The sequence below is a fragment of the Caretta caretta genome, chromosome 24 (genome assembly GCF_965140235.1).
Source record: "Caretta caretta isolate rCarCar2 chromosome 24, rCarCar1.hap1, whole genome shotgun sequence".
NCBI lineage: Eukaryota > Metazoa > Chordata > Testudines > Cheloniidae > Caretta > Caretta caretta.
In genome coordinates, this window is record NC_134229.1 from 14,596,429 (window position 1) to 14,613,696 (window position 17,268).

At 65.4% G+C, this 17,268-nt stretch overlaps 1 protein-coding gene across 4 annotated transcripts; it reads right to left on the reverse strand.

Annotated features, from left to right (window-relative positions):
* Positions 1-523: 523 nt before the first annotated feature.
* Positions 524-10,910, reverse strand: FXYD3 (FXYD domain containing ion transport regulator 3). 4 transcript variants are annotated; one of them, XM_075122960.1, is made up of 8 exons: positions 10,852-10,910; positions 2,903-2,970; positions 2,731-2,766; positions 2,368-2,391; positions 1,701-1,775; positions 1,290-1,326; positions 994-1,031; positions 524-691 (listed from the first exon to the last, which is right to left on the reverse strand). In XM_075122960.1, exons 2-8 carry the CDS (start codon positions 2,940-2,942, stop codon positions 672-674), a joined length of 270 nt encoding a protein of 89 aa, XP_074979061.1. In that variant the 5' UTR covers positions 2,943-2,970; positions 10,852-10,910; the 3' UTR covers positions 524-671. The 4 variants fall into 4 exon arrangements, with proteins under 4 accessions (XP_074979061.1, XP_048684479.1, XP_074979060.1 ...); XM_048828522.2 differs by having other exon boundaries at positions 2,731-2,763; positions 10,852-10,884; XM_075122959.1 differs by lacking the exon at positions 10,852-10,910 and adding an exon at positions 6,912-7,795.
* Positions 10,911-17,268: the final 6,358 nt, after the last annotated feature.

Consider the following 17,268-nt stretch of genomic DNA (forward strand, 5'->3'; position numbering starts at 1 on the left):
TGGCAAGGGCCCAGCTTGAAGCGGGAGTTGGCACAGAGCAGCTGAGTAGGGGCAGGATGCCTGTGGTTCATCCCATGCCCAGCCCACAAACTGGGGGCAACTTGGGCCTTTCTTGGCCAGTAGTTAGGTGTGCACTGAGCGCAGGGCCTGGCCCCCAGGCTTCTGGCCAGCCCAGCCAGGGCTTCATCAAGAGTTCAGCCAATTCAACACATTTTCACGGGATGCTGCAGGTTCCTCACACTCTGCTGGAACTAGGAGCTTTCCTGGGGTTCTCCTGCTGGTTTTCTGCCCCATAGCCACCGGGGCCTTCCCTACACCAGAGCCAGCGCCCCCTAGAGGGGGAGAGACCACTTGTCCTACCTCCCTGCCCTGGGGTTCAGATGGGAGCTGGCGCCCTCTAGAGGGGAAAGGCCCCTTGTCCCATTCCCTGCCCCCCCTCAAGTCAGCCAGTCCTGTCCCCCCGCCGGGCCGGATGGAAGCTGGTGCCCCACAGCGGGGAAAGGCACCCATGACTTGCTCAGGGTTTCAAGCTCAGGAGACTTTTATTCCACAGCGTGGAAAGTTCAGTTAAAAAACTTCTCCCCCTCCCTAGATGGGGAGGGTGGGGGGACGGGATGTCCCAGCAAGGAGCCAGCGCCCCGGGCGAGACCTGGCACCGGGACCATCCTGGTTCAGCAGTTACTGGTGCTGCCTGCGGAGAGATGGCGGTGGGGGAAAAAGAGGAACAGACCCGCTTACAAAGGAGCCATGGGAGCAGTCTGTGGAGCTGGGGGTGGGGAAAAACATGCAACCCACTAGCCCCACATAGGACCCCCTCCCCTCTGCAGCCTGAGAGGTCTCTCCTGTCAGCAGCCAGTAGGGGGCGACATAGGGAAGCAGGAGGAGGCCCACAAGGGTCAGGGTGACAAGTTTAGAGATCCCCTTCCCACCCCCCAGAATCCAATGCATCCCCCCTGGGCCAACCAGGAAAGGGAGAGGGGTTGGGGGACTTACCAGGAGTGATGAGGTGCAGGGGCTCATTTGGTCGCCGGCTGAGGAGGAAGAGAGGGGGTTATGGGCATTTGGAATGTTACCCCCCCCCTCAACACCACGACCTCCCACTGCCCCAGCCTGACCCCTCCACCCACACACCGTGCCCCCTCCTCACTACCCCACCCCCACTGGTTCCCCCAATTCACACCACACACCCCCAGCAGAACCCCCTGCATCCCCAGCCACAGCATGACCCCACCTCTTCCAAAGTGTAGCATGACCCCCCCCCCTTGAACCCCCCAGACCCCACCCCCTACCTGGCTTTGCGGTTAAATTTGCATTTGCATTTTCCACCTAGGGAAAAAAAAAAGGGGGGGGGGGAGGGTTAGACACAAACCTGGTGGGGGAGAAGCAGTGATCCCCTCCACCCAGGAACAGCTGCCCCCCTATCACTGCCCCCCCCACCGCTAGTGACAGATGCTCAGTGCAGACAACCCCCAATTTCCTCAGGTGCCAGAACATCCCCACCCCACCTCCACCCTCCTGCTGCCGAGACACCCCTCGGGCACAGGGACACCCCCCTCCCCATCACCCCATGGACACTGGGACACCGTCCCAGTTCTGAGGCCCCCCCACCTACCTTCCTAGGGCCCTGGGACACCCCCAGCCAACCCTCACCTGCTGGGTGCTGAGACCCCCTCCCCAGTCCCTGCCCCCACCCCACTCACTGAGCAGCACGACAATCCCCAGGGTGCAGAGAATGGCAGCGGCGATCAGCCCCCCGACCCGCAGGCGGTGCCAGTCTGGGGGAAGAGGAGCCGTAAGAACCTGGCCTAAGGGGACCCCTAAATCATCTCCCTCTGCTGCAGAGGGGCAGCTCAGCTATACCCCCACCCCCATGCTCCCAGATCCACCCCCAGAACCCCTCACCCAACACCACATTCCCTGAACCCCCCATCCCCCCGCCCAACACCACATCCCCCCATGTCCCCCAACCCATCATGTCCCCTGAATCCCCACCAAATCCCCCCCAAATCCTTCCACTTGACACCACATCCCCCAAATCCCTCCATCCCCCTGCCCCCCAATTCCTCCCCGCCCAACACCACATCCCCTGAATCCCTCCCATCCCTGACTCCCCTATCCTCCCACACCCAGAACCCCCAACTAGATCCCCAAATCCCTCCACTCCCCCACCCAATCCATCCTCCCTCCCTCCCCCACCCCTTGGTCCAGTGCGGGCTCTCCACAGCCCATCCCAGGCTACTTCCCAGCTCCCCATGAGAGGGCAGGAGACTGGCCTGGCTAGTCCAGCCCCTCCCTGTGCCAGGCTCAGCTGGCGGGGTCCTGCCCTGGGAGATGCCAGCGGAGGGAGATGGCAGGAGCAGCACTTACCATAAAAGAAGGGGCTTGCTGGATCTGGCATGGGGCAGAAAAGAAAGAGTTAGGGTCATGAGGCCAGGACTCCTGGGTTCTACCCCCAGCTCTGGCAGGGGCGTGGGGTCTCCACTGGGTTAGAGCAGGCGTGGGGGCTGGGAGTCAGGACTCCTGGGTTCCTTGGACCAATCCAGGCTGGTATCCTTCCCCCAGCTGCTCCATTTTCCTTAGGCCTCTACCCTTCCCACCCCATCAGAGGAGTGACAGCCCAGGCTGAAGTGCCCCCGCCACCCTACCCCCAGTGAGTCCCCTCTGCTCCCTCCCGCCTCCCAGGGCAGCTCAGGACCATGCTGGCAGCAGGAGAGCAGAGGGTGAACTCACCCATAGGGTGTTCAGCCTTCAGGGCAGGAAACGCTGCTGAAAGAGAAAATAGCATTGGACTCCCAGCAGGGGGCGCTGTGGGGAGCAGGGCAGGAGAGCTGGCAGAGGGGGAGCTCCTGGCTACTCCAGCCCCAGCCTCTTCCAGCAGGGGGCACTGTGGGGAGCTTCTCACCTGCCAAGAGCAGCAGGAGGCCGGTGGTCACTGGCTGCATCCTGGAACCGCGTCTGGGGGGCAGGTCCCTACACAAAGGGGCAGGGCAGTTAAAGCTGAGAAGGGGCCAGCACCAGGACTCCTGGGTCCCCCCCAGACCTCACTCCCCAACGTTAAACCAACATTTCCCGCCCCCTCCCCAAACCACCAGCCAGCCCCGCCCTGGGGCCGGATCAGAGCTGGTGCCCCCTAGAAGTTAAAGGCCCCATTTCCCCGTACCCCTGCAGCTCTCCCCAGCCAGCCAGCCCCCACCCCTCACCCTGGGGCCGGATCAGAGTGGTGCCCCCTAGCGGTAAAAGGCCCCATTGCCTCCTGCCCCCCGCCAGCTAGCCCCCACCCTGGGGCTGGATCAGAGCGGTGCCCCCTAGACATGAAGGCTTCTTCTGTCAGTTGAGGGCGCTCGCTCTCTCCCCAGCTTGGGCCGTGGGTTCGTAACCGGCAAGGTCAGTCAGCCGAGCGCGCAGAGCCCTGCCTGGGACCCCACCTCGCAGCCGGGACCCCCAGAGAATGGCCTGGAGATGCGGTATCCTAGCAACCAGGAGGCCCAGCCCAGCTTGGCAGGCAGCTGGCTCTGGCCAGTGGGAGGACAAAGGGCTGCGGGGTCCGGAGAGAGGACCCCAGTGACCTGACCAGCCGGTTGCAGCCAGAGGGGAACAAAGGACGGAAGAGAGAGGGGCCCAGCGCCCCGTTTACCTGGGACGGAGGACAAAGGACAGGGGAGGAGCTGTTGGGGAAGGGGATATAGGATGCTCGGCGGGAAGGAGGGGGCTGCTGGACTGGCGAGGGAGCAGGCAGAGCCCCCCTGGATGCAGGAGAGACCTAGATGTGCTTTGCTGGGGGAGGCCAGGCCTGAGGCCCTGAGAGTTTCCTCTGCTGGGTTCAGATGCTCAATAAACCCTCCTGTGTTACGCTGGCTGGGAGTCCCTGCAGGCTAGAGACCGGGGCTGCTTTGCTCCCTCTGGGCGTGGAGGCCCCGGGAGCCCAGAGCCAGTGGACTCCCTGAGGGGCCAATGCAACTGGCCAGAAACGGTCCACAAAGCATGTGGGGTGGTGGGGAGCATAGCCAGGGCTGGATCAGGACTCCTGGGTTCTATCCCTGGCTCTGGGAGGGGAGTGGGGTCCAGTGGTTAGAGCTGAGGGTGGGAGGGGAGCCAGGACACCTGGGTTCCATCCTGGCTGTGCCACTGGCTTGCTGCACCTCTCTGGGTCAGCATCCTCCCCTTCTGCTCTGAGTGGCCCTTGGGCCGATTCCCCAGTGCTCAGATGGGGGAGTGGGGGCAACGCCAAGCCCGAGCAGCACCAGGGCACGCATGCCCCCATCACAGCAGGGCAGGGGTCCAAAGGGTGGCACATGGTAGAAGATAGGCTAGGACTGGCAATGGGACAGGGAGCTCCTCCCCCAGCTCTGGAAAGGTGGGAGGGCCTCAGCCAGCTCAACAGGCTCCTCCCCCCAAGCCAGGCACCCAGGGCCCCTTAGCCTTGCTGCCCCAGAGACTAGGCCACCCACCCAGCCCCCTCCAGGACAAGAGAGATGACATCCCTCAGCCAAGCCTTAACCCACCCCCTTCTCCCAAGGAGGTCATAGCAGCTGGCAGAGCTGGAATGTCCTTAACTCCTCCCCGTCATCCTTAACCTTGCCCCCTCTCCTAGGGGTGCTATATCTGCTGGCAGAGCTGCAGCCAGGGTCAGGTCTGTACCATTCGGGTAAGGCGCAGAGGGGAGGGCCGGGGAGGGGTCACTCCAACACAGGAGACAGTCCGACACCCCTGAACCAGGCTGGGATTGAGCCCTGCCCCACCAGCATCACATGGCCAGGGTTCAGCTCTGCCCCCAGATGGAGAGTGCCTCCCGAAGGCAGGGCTGGGACACCTGGAGCCATTGAACTGCCCCGGTCAAGTCACCCCAGTAGGACATCCCAGGGACTCAAGCCCCAGATGCCCAGTCTGGGTGTCAGGATGGCCCCCAGCCCCCACCTAGCACTTCTCATCAGTAGGGCTCTGAGCAGGCCGATATCACGGTCTCCCAGTACAACTGAGGAAACTGAGGCACAGAGAAGGACCAGGACTCAATCCAAGCTACCCAGTAGGCCGCCCTGTCTCCAAGCGAGGGAGAACCCGCCCAGCCCAGCCCCACCCCAACCCTGAGGCCGTTGTGCCAAAGGTGAATTCCTCTCCCAGGAGCAAAGGGATCCCCTGGCTAGTCTGGATTTGTCTGGTTTCGTCAACCAGCTGTCCGCTCCAGCTCAGCCTGTGTCTGCTGGGCAGGGGGGCCGCTGCGCTCAGCTACCTCCCGCTCCTAGAGCCAGCTGGGGCTGTGGGAGCGGCAGGGAGCTGCCAGGATTCCCCGGGGGAGGCGGATTCCAGGGTTAGGGCGTCTCCCTAGCCTGAGGCCTCAGAGCTGGCTGATCCCGCTGCACAGGGAGCCAGGCCAGGGTGTGGCCCATAGAAACCCATCTCCCAGGGTCCCCTCTTTCTGCCCTGCCCCAGAGGCGCCTGGGGCAGCAAAGGGTCCAGCCCACCACAGCTCTGCCCTGGGGAGGGGAGGGAGCTGGCTGGGTGCCGGGAGTCCTGGGTTCTTTCCCTGGCCTGGGGAGGAGAGTGGGGTCTAGGGGTTAGACCAGGGGAGCTTGGAGCCAGGACGCCTGGGTTCTCTCCCCATTGCTGGCAGGAGCTGGTAGGCTGAGGGTGCAGCACAGCTCAGGCTAATCGTGTTTCTAGGCAACCCCCTAGAGCAGTAACCCCTTAGTCCCCAGCTGGGGCAGGATTAATAATTCCAGTAACAATCCCAGTGAACCAGGCCTGCCTCGGGTCATTTTCACATTGCAGTGCAACCCCCTCAGCCGGCACCAGGCATCGCTACCCCAGTGCCAGGCACCTGCCACCGGGACCTCAGAGCTCTAGAACCTCAGTGCTGAGCTGGCCACCCAGAACAGCCATTGACACGGGGCAGGGGCAGCCCTGGCCCCCAGGATCTTTGAGGACGTAATGGGAAATACTGCACCCTCTCCAGGCCCCGCACAGACCCCTTCCCCTCCCCACAGATCAGGGCCCCCCCCTCCCCTCCCAGCACTGCACAGACCCCCCACAACCCAGCATCCCTCCTGTAGCATTTTAACTTGTAGAGGGCAGATCATAGAATCTCAGGGTTGGAAGGGACCTCAGGAGGTATCTAGTCCAACCCCCTGCTCAAAGCAGGACCGATCCCCGACTAAATCATCCCAGCCAGGGCTTTGTCAAGCCTGACCTTAAAAACTTCTAAGGAAGGAGATTCCACCACCTCCCTAGGTAACCCATTCCAGTGTTTCACCACCCTCCTAGTGAAAAAGTTTTTCCTAATATCCAACCTAAATCTCCCCCACTGCAACTTGAGACCATTACTCCTTGTTCTGTCATCTCCTACCACTGAGAACAGTCTAGAGCCATCCTCTTTGGAACCCCCTTTCAGGTAGCTGAAAGCAGCTATCAAATCCCGCCTCATTCTTCTCTTCCGCAGACTAAACAATCCCAGTTCCCTCAGCCTCTCCTCAAAACTCATGTGTTCCAGTCCCCTAATCATTTTTGTTGCCCTCCGCTGGACTCTTTCTAATTTTTCCACATCCTTCTTGTAGTGTGGGGCCCAAAACTGGACACAGTACTCCAGATGAGGCCTCACCAGTGTCGAATAGAGGAGAACGATCACGTCCCTCGATCTGCTGGCAATGCCCCTACTTATACATCCCAAAATGCCATTGGCCTTATCCTCCCCACTTTACAGATGGGGAAACTGAGGCACAGAGCAAGGCCAGCCTGGGATGCCAGCAGCCAAGCCAGGAATAGAAGCCAGGCGCTCAGCACATTCACCCCAATACCCACTCCCAGGGCAACCTGCCCCACACCCAGACAATCTGCCCCCAGCAGCCCAGCAACAGGCAGCAGCTCCACACTAGGGCCAGGATCCCCCAGCCCAGTAAGGGCAGTACCAGGTGACTTACCCAGGGCAGAGCAGCAACAGCAGCTAGGCACAGACAGTACAGCTCAGCCCTCTCCTGGCTCAGCTGGTTAAGTAGGGCAGGGTCCAGACCACACCCAGGCAGGTGGAGACAGGTCTGGCTGCCTGGGCTCCAAGGGGGGGAGGGTTGAGCCTAGATCCTCCACCTCAGCCAGTCAGGAGCTGATCCAGGCACCTCAGCAGGGATCGGGCAGCCCCTCGGGGGCCGGGCACCATGGAGACGAGTTTGGAGGTCTCTGCGTGGTCCCCTCTTGTGTGTCAGTGTGCAAAGTGTCAGAGTGGGAGCCAGGACTCTTGGGTTCTCTCCCCAGCTCTGTGAGGGGAGCGGGCTCTGGTGGGTTAGAGCAGGCAGGCTGGGAGTCAGGACTCCTGGGTTCTTGCCCTGCCTCTGTGAGGGGAGTGGGGTTGGGGGGCCCTGAGTTCCTGGGTGGTTGTGGGTAACAGAATTGCAGGATTATGCAGCATGCTAGAAGTCAACATTCAGTGAGGGATTCCTGGGCTAGCAATGGCTGCAGGTTGAGAGTGAGGAGTGCAGGCAGGACAGGCTGGGCCGGCAGGGGCTGTGGGTCAGGAGTGAGGGGCACCAGCAGGGCTGGGCCGGTGGGGCTGTGGGGTGGGAGTGAGAGGGGCAGGCAGGACTGGGTCGGTGGGGCTGTGGGGCCGGAGTGAGGGGGGCTGTCAGGGCTCTGGGGCAGAAGTGAGGGGGCTGGCGGGACTGGGCCAGTAGGGGCTGCAGGTCGGGAGTGAGGGGCACCGGCAGGGAGCCCAGGGCCGGGAGCAGGTCCTAGTTGTCTGTGTGTTCAGGACATTCCCTCCCAGCTCTGTATTTGCCGTTCCCAGATGCGGACGTTGCCCAGCAGCGAGAGCCCTGGCACAGCCTGGCCCCTGGAGATAAAGCGGGAGGGCGGGTTGTGACGATGTGAGGCAGCAGGGAGGGGGGAGCGTTGACCTGGGAATGTGCCCTAGGGATGGGAGACCTGAGAGCCTGTCACCTGAGCCGGGAGGGGGAGGTAACACCTCTGCCCAGGAAACTGTACAGAGGCTGCAGAAGGGAACCTGCTGGGGGGGTTTAGTTTCAGTTTGGGGCTGGGTGGAGGAACGCAGGGAACCCCAGGGCTGGGGTCTAAGCTCCCTGCTCCCCCAGAAGAACTTGACTGAGGGGTCCTGGTTGTACCCACAAGCTCTGTTTGAGACTGTTTTCCTGTGGTCCAATAAACCTTCCGTTTTACTGGCTGGCTGAGAGTCTCAGTGAATCCCAGGAAGAGGGGTACAGGGCCTGGACTCCCCCACACTCCGTGACACCGGTGCTGCAGCTGATGCTGGGAAAGGTTAAAGAACCGGTGATGGGCACCTCCAGCCCTGCCATGGGGGTGCCAGCAGCAGGACTGGGGACCTCCATTCACTTTAACAGCGAGACCTGGTGTGGGCAGGATGGATCATCAGCTGGGAGCCAAGGCTCCCGGGTTCTCTCCCCAGTTCAGGGCGGGGAGCTGGGGTCTCGTCATAGGTGGTGGAACTAGGGATGCGGGGGATGCTGCAGCACCCCGTCTTGAAGTGGTTTCCGTATTATACAGGTTTACAGTTTGGTTCAATGGCTCTCAGCACCCCCATGATAAAAATTGTTCCAGCACCCTTGAACCTCATAGTTAGATCTCATAGGTCCTGGCTCTAAACACGAGAGCCCAACTCCCCTTCCACAGCTGGCAGGAGAACCCGGGCTCAGCAGGGGGCGCTGGGCTGCAGGGAGCGGGGCAGGGGCTCAGCAGGGGGCTCTGGGCTGCAGGGAGCAGGGCAGGGGCTCAGTAGGGGGCGCTGGGCTGCAGGGAGCGGGGCAGGGGCTCAGCAGGGGGCGCTGGGCTGCAGGGAGCGGGGCAGGGGGTCAGTAGGGGGCGCTGGGCTGCAGGGAGCGGGGCAGGGGCTCAGCAGGGGGCGCTGGGCTGCAGGGAGCAGGGCAGGGGGTCAGTAGGGGGCGCTGGGCTGCAGGGAGCGGGGCAGGGGCTCAGCAGGGGGCGCTGGGCTGCAGGGAGCAGGGCAGGGGGTCAGTAGGGGGCGCTGGGCTGCAGGGAGCAGGGCAGGGGCTCAGCAGGGGGCGCTGGGCTGCAGGGAGCAGGGCAGGGGGTCAGTAGGGGGCGCTGGGCTGCAGGGAGCGGGGCAGGGGCTCAGCAGGGGGCGCTGGGCTGCAGGGAGCAGGGCAGGGGGTCAGTAGGGGGCGCTGGGCTGCAGGGAGCGGGGCAGGGGCTCAGCAGGGGGCGCTGGGCTGCAGGGAGCAGGGCAGGGGGTCAGTAGGGGGCGCTGGGCTGCAGGGAGCGGGGCAGGGGCTCAGCAGGGGGCGCTGGGCTGCAGGGAGCAGGGCAGGGGGTCAGTAGGGGGCGCTGGGCTGCAGGGAGCAGGGGGCTCAGCAGGGGGCTGTGATGAAGCAGGGGCTTTTCTTGTTGTTTTCAATGGTTTGCATGCAGAGGGGGTGGGACTCAGTTTCCCTGGGTGTTACTGGTTTAACGAGGTGGTGGGGGAGGGGGGTTGTTGTTACAGAGGGCCAGCGAGCAGCCTGGAGAATGGACACCCCAGTGACTGGTGACCGGGAGGCCCAGCTCGGGAGTCACCAGTTCCGGTTCTGGCCGGTGGGAGGACAATGGGCTGCGGAGAGAGGACCCCGGTGACCTGACCAGCCGGTTCCAGCCAGAGGGGAACAAAGGAGGGATGAGAGGAAAGGAGGCCCAGGTGACCCTGTTTACCTGGAGAAAAGACAATGGACAGAGGTGGGGCTTGGGGCAGGTGATATCAGATGCCCAGTGGGGAAGCAGGGGGGCTCGGGACTGGAGAGAGGGAGCAGGCAGAGCCCCCCTGGATGCAGGGGAGACCCCTAGATGAGCTGTGCTGAGGGAAGCCAGGCCTGAGGCCCTGAGAGTTTCCTGTGCTGGGTTCAGATGCTCAATAAACTCTCCTGTGTTACGCTGGCTGAGAGTCGCTCCGGTCTGGAGAACAGGGGGCATTATTCCCTCTGGGAGTGGGTGGTCCCAGGGGACCAGAGTGAGGGGACTCCCTGAGGGGCCCACGGCGAGAGACAGGCGTGCTAAGGCTCAGAGAGGTGCAGTCCCAGGGGCCGGAGGAGCTTAACCCCCGAGAGAGAGTGGACCCCTGAGAAGGGCTGTCGCACTGAAGGGGCTTCTCCCCAGGGACTGCACGGGCCAAAAGTGGGCACAGCCTGGGAGTCCGTGACAGGGGCGCTGTGCTGCAGGGAGCAGGGTGGGGGGCTCAGCCATGAGCGCTGTGCTTTGGGGGCTCAGTAAGGGGCACTGTGCTATGGGGACACTGAAGATGGATTGTCCCAGGCAGTGTATTTGTGTCACGTCTAAACTGCAGCTTGTGCAAATCCCCATCAGCTGCAGCTGGATTCCTCACTTCCTGCCCTGAACTTTTGCGGCATTATTTGCAGCTGTTCCCCAGCTGCTCCACGCAGAGGTGGCTGCATCTCAGCACCGGGCACGCCATCCCTGCCCGTGCAGCCATTCAGTGGATGCTGCTGGCCAGTCTCTGCCCCTCCTCACCGGCTCTTGGCTGCCTGTTCAAGGCGCCTTTGCTGCGGGGGGAGTGGGGCTGGTGCCAGTCCCTTGGGGAAGCACAAGGGGGCTTGCGTGGTGCCCGGGCAGGAATTTGGGGCACACTGCCAGCCCTGGCTGTCCCGCCTGGCTCTGCACTGTGGGAACCGCTCAACAGTGAAAGGCAGAGGCCTGGGGTGGGTGGTCCTGCCCTGACAGCTCCCCACAGCCCCCTGGAGGGAGATCAGAGGAGACCCGCCCCAGGCACCACCACCCCCGCTGCGGGGGGCAGCAGCTGTGCTGGGCCTTCGTCCCCCCCCCACACTTGGGGCCTGGATACCCCAGGATTGACTTTCACCTCTCAGTTGCTTCCTTTCCCCAACTTACTGTAAAACCAGGAGCAGCACGGACCCTCAGACCCGCTTCTGGCCATCTGCCTGGCTGTCTGCACTCCCTTGAGGTGCCAGGCAGAGCGGGGGGAGGGGGAAGCCCAGGGCTGGGCTAGCAGGGGGCTGCGGGTCAGCACTGGGGGCACCAGGCAGAGCTGGGCGGGGGCAGGGCTGGGCTAGCAGGGGGCTGCGGGTCAGCAGTGGGGGCACCAGGCGGAGCTGGGCGGGGGCAGGGCTGGGCTAGCAGGGGGCTGCGGGTCAGCAGTGGGGGCACCAGGCGGAGCTGGGGGGGGCAGGGCTGGGCTAGCAGGGGGCTGCGGGTCAGCAGTGGGGGCACCAGGCGGAGCTGGGCAGGGGCAGGGCTGGGCTAGCAGGGGGCTGCGGGTCAGCAGTGGGGGCACCAGGCGGAGCTGGGCAGGGGCAGGGCTGGGCTAGCAGGGGGCTGCGGGTCAGCAGTGGGGGCACCAGGCGGAGCTGGGGGGGGCAGGGCTGGGCTAGCAGGGGGCTGTGGGTCAGCAGTGGGGGCACCAGGCGGAGCTGGGCAGGGGCAGGGCTGGGCTAGCAGGGGGCTGCGGGTCAGCAGTGGGGGCACCAGGCGGAGCTGGGGGGGGCAGGGTTAGCAGGGGCCTGGGCTGTGGGGGAAGGGGGGCAGGGGCCCTGCGGGGGGCTGGGCTGTGGGGGAAGGGGGGCAGTGGGGAATCCTGGCTCCCATGGCTGCTGCCCTGTCCCCATCCCGGGCACACGCTGGTTTCCGCTGACCCCGGCCCCATGGGGCTCCCCCGGCCCAGCCGCGCACAGAGGCCCATTGTCCAGCGCTGGCGGCCACACAAGGCTCCATTGAAAGCCAGGCCTGGGGGGGAGGGGAGGGTCCGGCCCAGGCTTTGTTCTGCCTCCACAGGAAATTCTGGGAGCCGATGATAAAACCTGGCAACAATGTGGGGCCCCTCCCTGCCCCGGGACCCGCCTGCCCCACACAGAGCCAGCAGCCCCAAGGAGAACAGGCCAGGGTGGGGACTGGCTGGCTCGGGGTGGAGGAGGGGGAAATGGGGCACGGGGCCTTTCCCCTCTAGGGGGCGCCGGCTCCGATCCAGTCCCAGGGCAGGGACTGGCTGGCTCAGGGTGGAGGAGGGGGAAATGGGGCATGGGGCCTTTCCCCTCTGGGGGGCGCTGGCTCAGGGACAGGGCCCATGAGTTTGCTCTGAGCTCAGTGAGTCTCTGCCCAGCTCCCTGCGGAGTGGGTCCCCTGTTAACAGTGACGGGGCTGGTTCATGGGGAGCGGCTCTCCCTTCCCTCACCCCACCGCCCCTCGAGGGGACCCTCCAGGGCAGAGCTGGGGCAGATCGTGTGGGAGCAACTCACCCACTCCTTCGGCTCTGCTCTCTGAGCCCCAGCCACCCCCTGGCAACAGGATGTGGCAGCCAGTTAGGTCTCGAGAGGGGGGCGGACACATGGAGGGGAGTGGGGTCTAGTGGTTCGAGTGGGGGGGGGGCTGGGAGTCAGGACTCCTGGGTTCTGTCCTTTCAGTTCTGTGTGACCTGTGAGACCCTCCCATCTCATGCCTCAGTTCCCCAGTACTTTGGGGTCCCGTGACTCCCGCTGTCTCCGGGTCACGCTGGGGGGACGCTGTGCAGGCAGCTCTGAGCACAGGACATGGCAGAGGGGAGGTGCCCAGCCCAGCCCAGCCCTGAGCGCCGCCATTCAGAGCCCAGTGCCCACCCGTGGGCCCAGCTGGGAGGCCAGGGCACCCGGAGTTCAATGGCCGGGCAGTGCGCTGCCCCCTGCCCTTTACCCCCCTGTGACCGCTCTGGGGGCAGCTCGTGGCATTCCTGGCATGTGGGTATTGCACAGGGACGGGGGAGCTGGTGGTGTCCAAAGCAGGGGGGTTGAGAGCCAGGATTCCTGGGTTCTATCCCCAGCTCAGAGAGGAGAGTGGGGGTCTAGTGGCTTAGAGAGGGGGAGGGGTGTGAGTTCTCTTCCCACCACAGACATGGACTCAATGTCATATTGGGCAAATCTTAGCCCCTTCATGCCTCAGTTTCCCTTTCTGTTCTATGGGCCGATGATTCCCCTCTTAGCTGACCTGAATTAACATCTATAAAATGTGTTCAGCTCCCACCATGCAGAGGGGTAGGGTCAGAACTGGGGCATGGGCAGGGCAGGGCACTGTGTCTGGGCATGGGGGAAGCCCAAGGCTGGGATAGCAGGGTTTGTGGGACACTGACAGAGCTGGGGGCGGGGGGAGGTGCTGCAGGTCAGGAGCATGGCTCTGTGGGTGGGGGGCTGCGGGTCGGGAGTGAGGGGCACCAGCACGGCTCTGTGGGTGGGGGGCTGCGGGTCGGGAGTGAGGGGCACCAGCACGGCTCTGTGGGTGGGGGGGCTGCGGGTCGGGAGTGAGGGGCACCAGCACAGCTCTGTGGGTTGGTGGGGGGGCTGCGGGTCGGGAGTGAGGGGCACCAGCATGGCTCTGTGGGTTGGTGGGGGCTGCGGGTCGGGAGTGAGGGGCACCAGCACGGCTCTGTGGGTTGGTGGGGGGGCTGCGGGTCGGGAGTGAGGGGCACCAGCACGGCTCTGTGGGTGGGGGGGCTGCGGGTCGGGAGTGAGGGGCACCAGCACGGCTCTGTGGGTTGGTGGGGGGGCTGCGGGTCGGCAGTGAGGTGCACCAGCACGGCTCTGTGGGTGGGGGGCTGCGGGTCGGGAGTGAGGGGCACCAGCACGGCTCTGTGGGTGGGGGGGCTGCGGGTCGGGAGTGAGGGGCACCAGCACAGCTCTGTGGGTTGGTGGGGGGGCTGCGGGTCGGGAGTGAGGGGCACCAGCATGGCTCTGTGGGTTGGTGGGGGCTGCGGGTCGGGAGTGAGGGGCACCAGCACGGCTCTGTGGGTTGGTGGGGGGGCTGCGGGTCGGGAGTGAGGGGCACCAGCACGGCTCTGTGGGTGGGGGGGCTGCGGGTCGGGAGTGAGGGGCACCAGCACGGCTCTGTGGGTTGGTGGGGGGGCTGCGGGTCGGGAGTGAGGGGCACCAGCATGGCTCTGTGGGTAGGGGGCTGCGGGTCGGGAGTGAGGGGCACCAGCACGGCTCTGTGGGTTGGTGGGGGGGCTGCGGGTCGGCAGTGAGGGGCACCAGCACGGCTCTGTGGGTTGGTGGGGGCTGCGGGTCGGGAGTGAGGGGCACCAGCACGGCTCTGTGGGTTGGTGGGGGGGCTGCGGGTCGGGAGTGAGGGGCACCAGCACGGCTCTGTGGGTGGGGGGGCTGCGGGTCGGGAGTGAGGGGCACCAGCACGGCTCTGTGGGTTGGTGGGGGGGCTGTGGGTTGGGAGTGAGGGGCACCAGCATGGCTCTGTGGGTAGGGGGCTGCGGGTCGGGAGTGAGGGGCACCAGCACGGCTCTGTGGGTTTGTGGGGGGGCTGCGGGTCGGGAGTGAGGGGCACCAGCACGGCTCTGTGGGTTGGTGGGGGGGCTGCGGGTCGGGAGTGAGGGGCACCAGCATGGCTCTGTGGGTAGGGGGCTGCGGGTCGGGAGTGAGGGGCACCAGCACGGCTCTGTGGGTTGGTGGGGGGGCTGCGGGTCGGGAGTGAGGGGCACCAGCACGGCTCTGTGGGTGGGGGGGCTGCGGGTCGGGAGTGAGGGGCACCAGCACGGCTCTGTGGGTTGGTGGGGGGGCTGCGGGTCGGGAGTGAGGGGCACCAGCATGGCTCTGTGGGTAGGGGGCTGCGGGTCGGGAGTGAGGGGCACCAGCACGGCTCTGTGGGTTGGTGGGGGGGCTGCGGGTCGGCAGTGAGGTGCACCAGCACGGCTCTGTGGGTGGGGGGGCTGCGGGTCGGGAGTGAGGGGCACCAGCACGGCTCTGTGGGTTGGTGGGGGGGCTGCGGGTCGGGAGTGAGGGGCACCAGCGCGGCTCTGTGGGTGGGGGGCTGCGGGTCGGGAGTGAGGGGCACCAGCACGGCTCTGTGGGTTGGTGGGGGGGCTGCGGGTCGGGAGTGAGGGGCACCAGCACGGCTCTGTGGGTTGGTGGGGGGGCTGCGGGTCGGCAGTGAGGTGCACCAGCACGGCTCTGTGGGTGGGGGGGCTGCGGGTCGGGAGTGAGGGGCACCAGCACGGCTCTGTGGGTGGGGGGGGGCTGCGGGTCGGGAGTGAGGGGCACCAGCACGGCTCTGTGGGTTGGTGGGGGGGCTGCGGGTCGGGAGTGAGGGGCACCAGCGCGGCTCTGTGGGTGGGGGGCTGCGGGTCGGGAGTGAGGGGCACCAGCGCGGCTCTGTGGGTGGGGGGCTGCGGGTCGGGAGTGAGGGGCACCAGCGCGGCTGTTCTTTCCCAGCACTGTCCCCTAGTTCCCAGCCGGCCTGGTTGCTGGGGGGCGAGGGGGGCAGGTGGTGCTGGAGCTGTGGGGAGGGGCTGGGATCCTGGCCAGGGCTCGCTCAGGCTGGGGCAGGCAAGGCCACAACCCCCTGGCGAGCGGGGCCCACGGGCTGCCTTGGGGTCTGGGCATCAAGCCCGTCCCGGAGGGCACTGGGACAGCAGAGGCCCCAGTTGCCACCGGAGCCTGGACCCGGGGGCTGCACCAGAAAGTCTCCCCCCGACCCCTGCTCGGCTCCCGCGGCCGCTGGTCCTGACACAGCCCCCGCCCCAGCACAGGCTGTGCCCTCCCTGCCTGTCCCCGGCCTGAACTCTGGGCTGGGCTCCGGGCCCGGCTCCTGCACACAGGCCTTGGGCGGACGCCGGCCCCGGCCTATTTCCCCTTCCCTGGCCAAAGGGAGCTCGAGCAGGGCCAGGCCTGCCCCTGTGTCCCTGGGGCTGGGGGCTCCCGAACACCCCAGTTGTTCAGCAGGCGGCTTAGCACAGGTGGGTCCTTTGGGAGCCTGGGGACACGGGCCCTGTTTGTTATTGTAGGGCCTGCGATACATGGCGAGGCTGGGGGAGGGGTTTGTTAGTGTGGGGCTGCTGGCGGAGGGGGGGTTGTGTTGCTGGGGGAGGGGTTTGTTAGTGTGGGGCTGCTGGCGGGGGCGAGTTTGTTGTTGCTGGGGGAGGGGTTTGTTAGTGTGGGGCTGCTGGCGGGGGCGGGTTTGTTGTTGCTGGGGGAGGGGTTTGTTAGTGTGGGGCTGCTGGCGGGGGCGGGTTTGTTGTTGCTGGGGGAGGGGTTTGTTAGTGTGGGGCTGCTGGCGGGGGCGGGTTTGTTGTTGCTGGGGGAGGGGTTTGTTAGTGTGGGGCTGCTGGCGGGGGGGGGTTGTGTTGCTGGGGGAGGGGTTTGTTAGTGTGGGGCTGCTGGCGGGGGGGGTTGTGTTGCTGGGGGAGGGGTTTGTTAGTGTGGGGCTGCTGGCGGGGGGGGGGGTTGTGTTGCTGCGGGAGGGGTTTGTTAGTGTGGGGCTGCTGCCGGGGGGGGGGGGGTTGTGTTGCTGGGGGAGGGGTTTGTTAGTGTGGGGCTGCTGGCGGGGGGGGGTTGTGTTGCTGGGGGAGGGGTTTGTTAGTGTGGGGCTGCTGGCAGGTGGGTTTGTGTTGCTGGGGGAGGGGTTTGTTAGTGTGGGGCTGCTGGCGGGGGCGGGTTTGTGTTGCTGGGGGAGGGGTTTGTTAGTGTGGGGCTGCTGGCGGGGGGGGGGTTTGTTGTTGCTGGGGGAGGGGTTTGTTAGTGTGGGGCTGCTGGCGGGGGCGGGTTTGTTGTTGCTGGGGGAGGGGTTTGTTAGTGTGGGGCTGCTGGCGGGGGGGGGGTTGTGTTGCTGGGGGAGGGGTTTGTTAGTGTGGGGCTGCTGGCGGGGCGGGGGTTGTGTTGCTGGGGGAGGGGTTTGTTAGTGTGCGGCTGCTGGCGGGGGGGGGGGGGTTTGTTGTTGCTGGGGGAGGGGTTTGTTAGTGTGGGGCTGCTGGCGGGGGCGGGTTTGTTGTTGCTGGGGGAGGGGTTTGTTAGTGTGGGGCTGCTGGCGGGGGGGGGTTGTGTTGCTGGGGGAGGGGTTTGTTAGTGTGGGGCTGCTGGCGGGGGGGGGGGTTTGTTGTTGCTGGGGGAGGGGTTTGTTAGTGTGGGGCTGCTGGTGGGGGGGGGTTGTGTTGCTGGGGGAGGGGTTTGTTCGTGTGGGGCTGCTGGCAGGTGGGTTTGTTGGGGAGCGCCTGGCAGCTAATTACGGGCACTGGGGCACACAGTGCAGGGACGTCCAGTCGTGGAGCCCCCGGCCACCCCTGCCACAAGGGGACTGGCAGCCCGAGCCCCGCTCCCAGGGCGGGCGAGGGGCCCACGGCCAGTCACAGGCAGCCGCGGAGCCTCCCCCACCAAAGACGGGTCCGTTCATCATCCTCATTTCACAGCGGAGCAGAGGCACCCAGGGGAAAGGACCTGACCAAGGTCACAGCCAGAGCTGGATCAGAACCCAGGAATCCTGGGTCCTAGCCCCACCCCCCACTCTGACCATCAGACCCCCTCCCCTCCCAGAGCTGGAGATCGA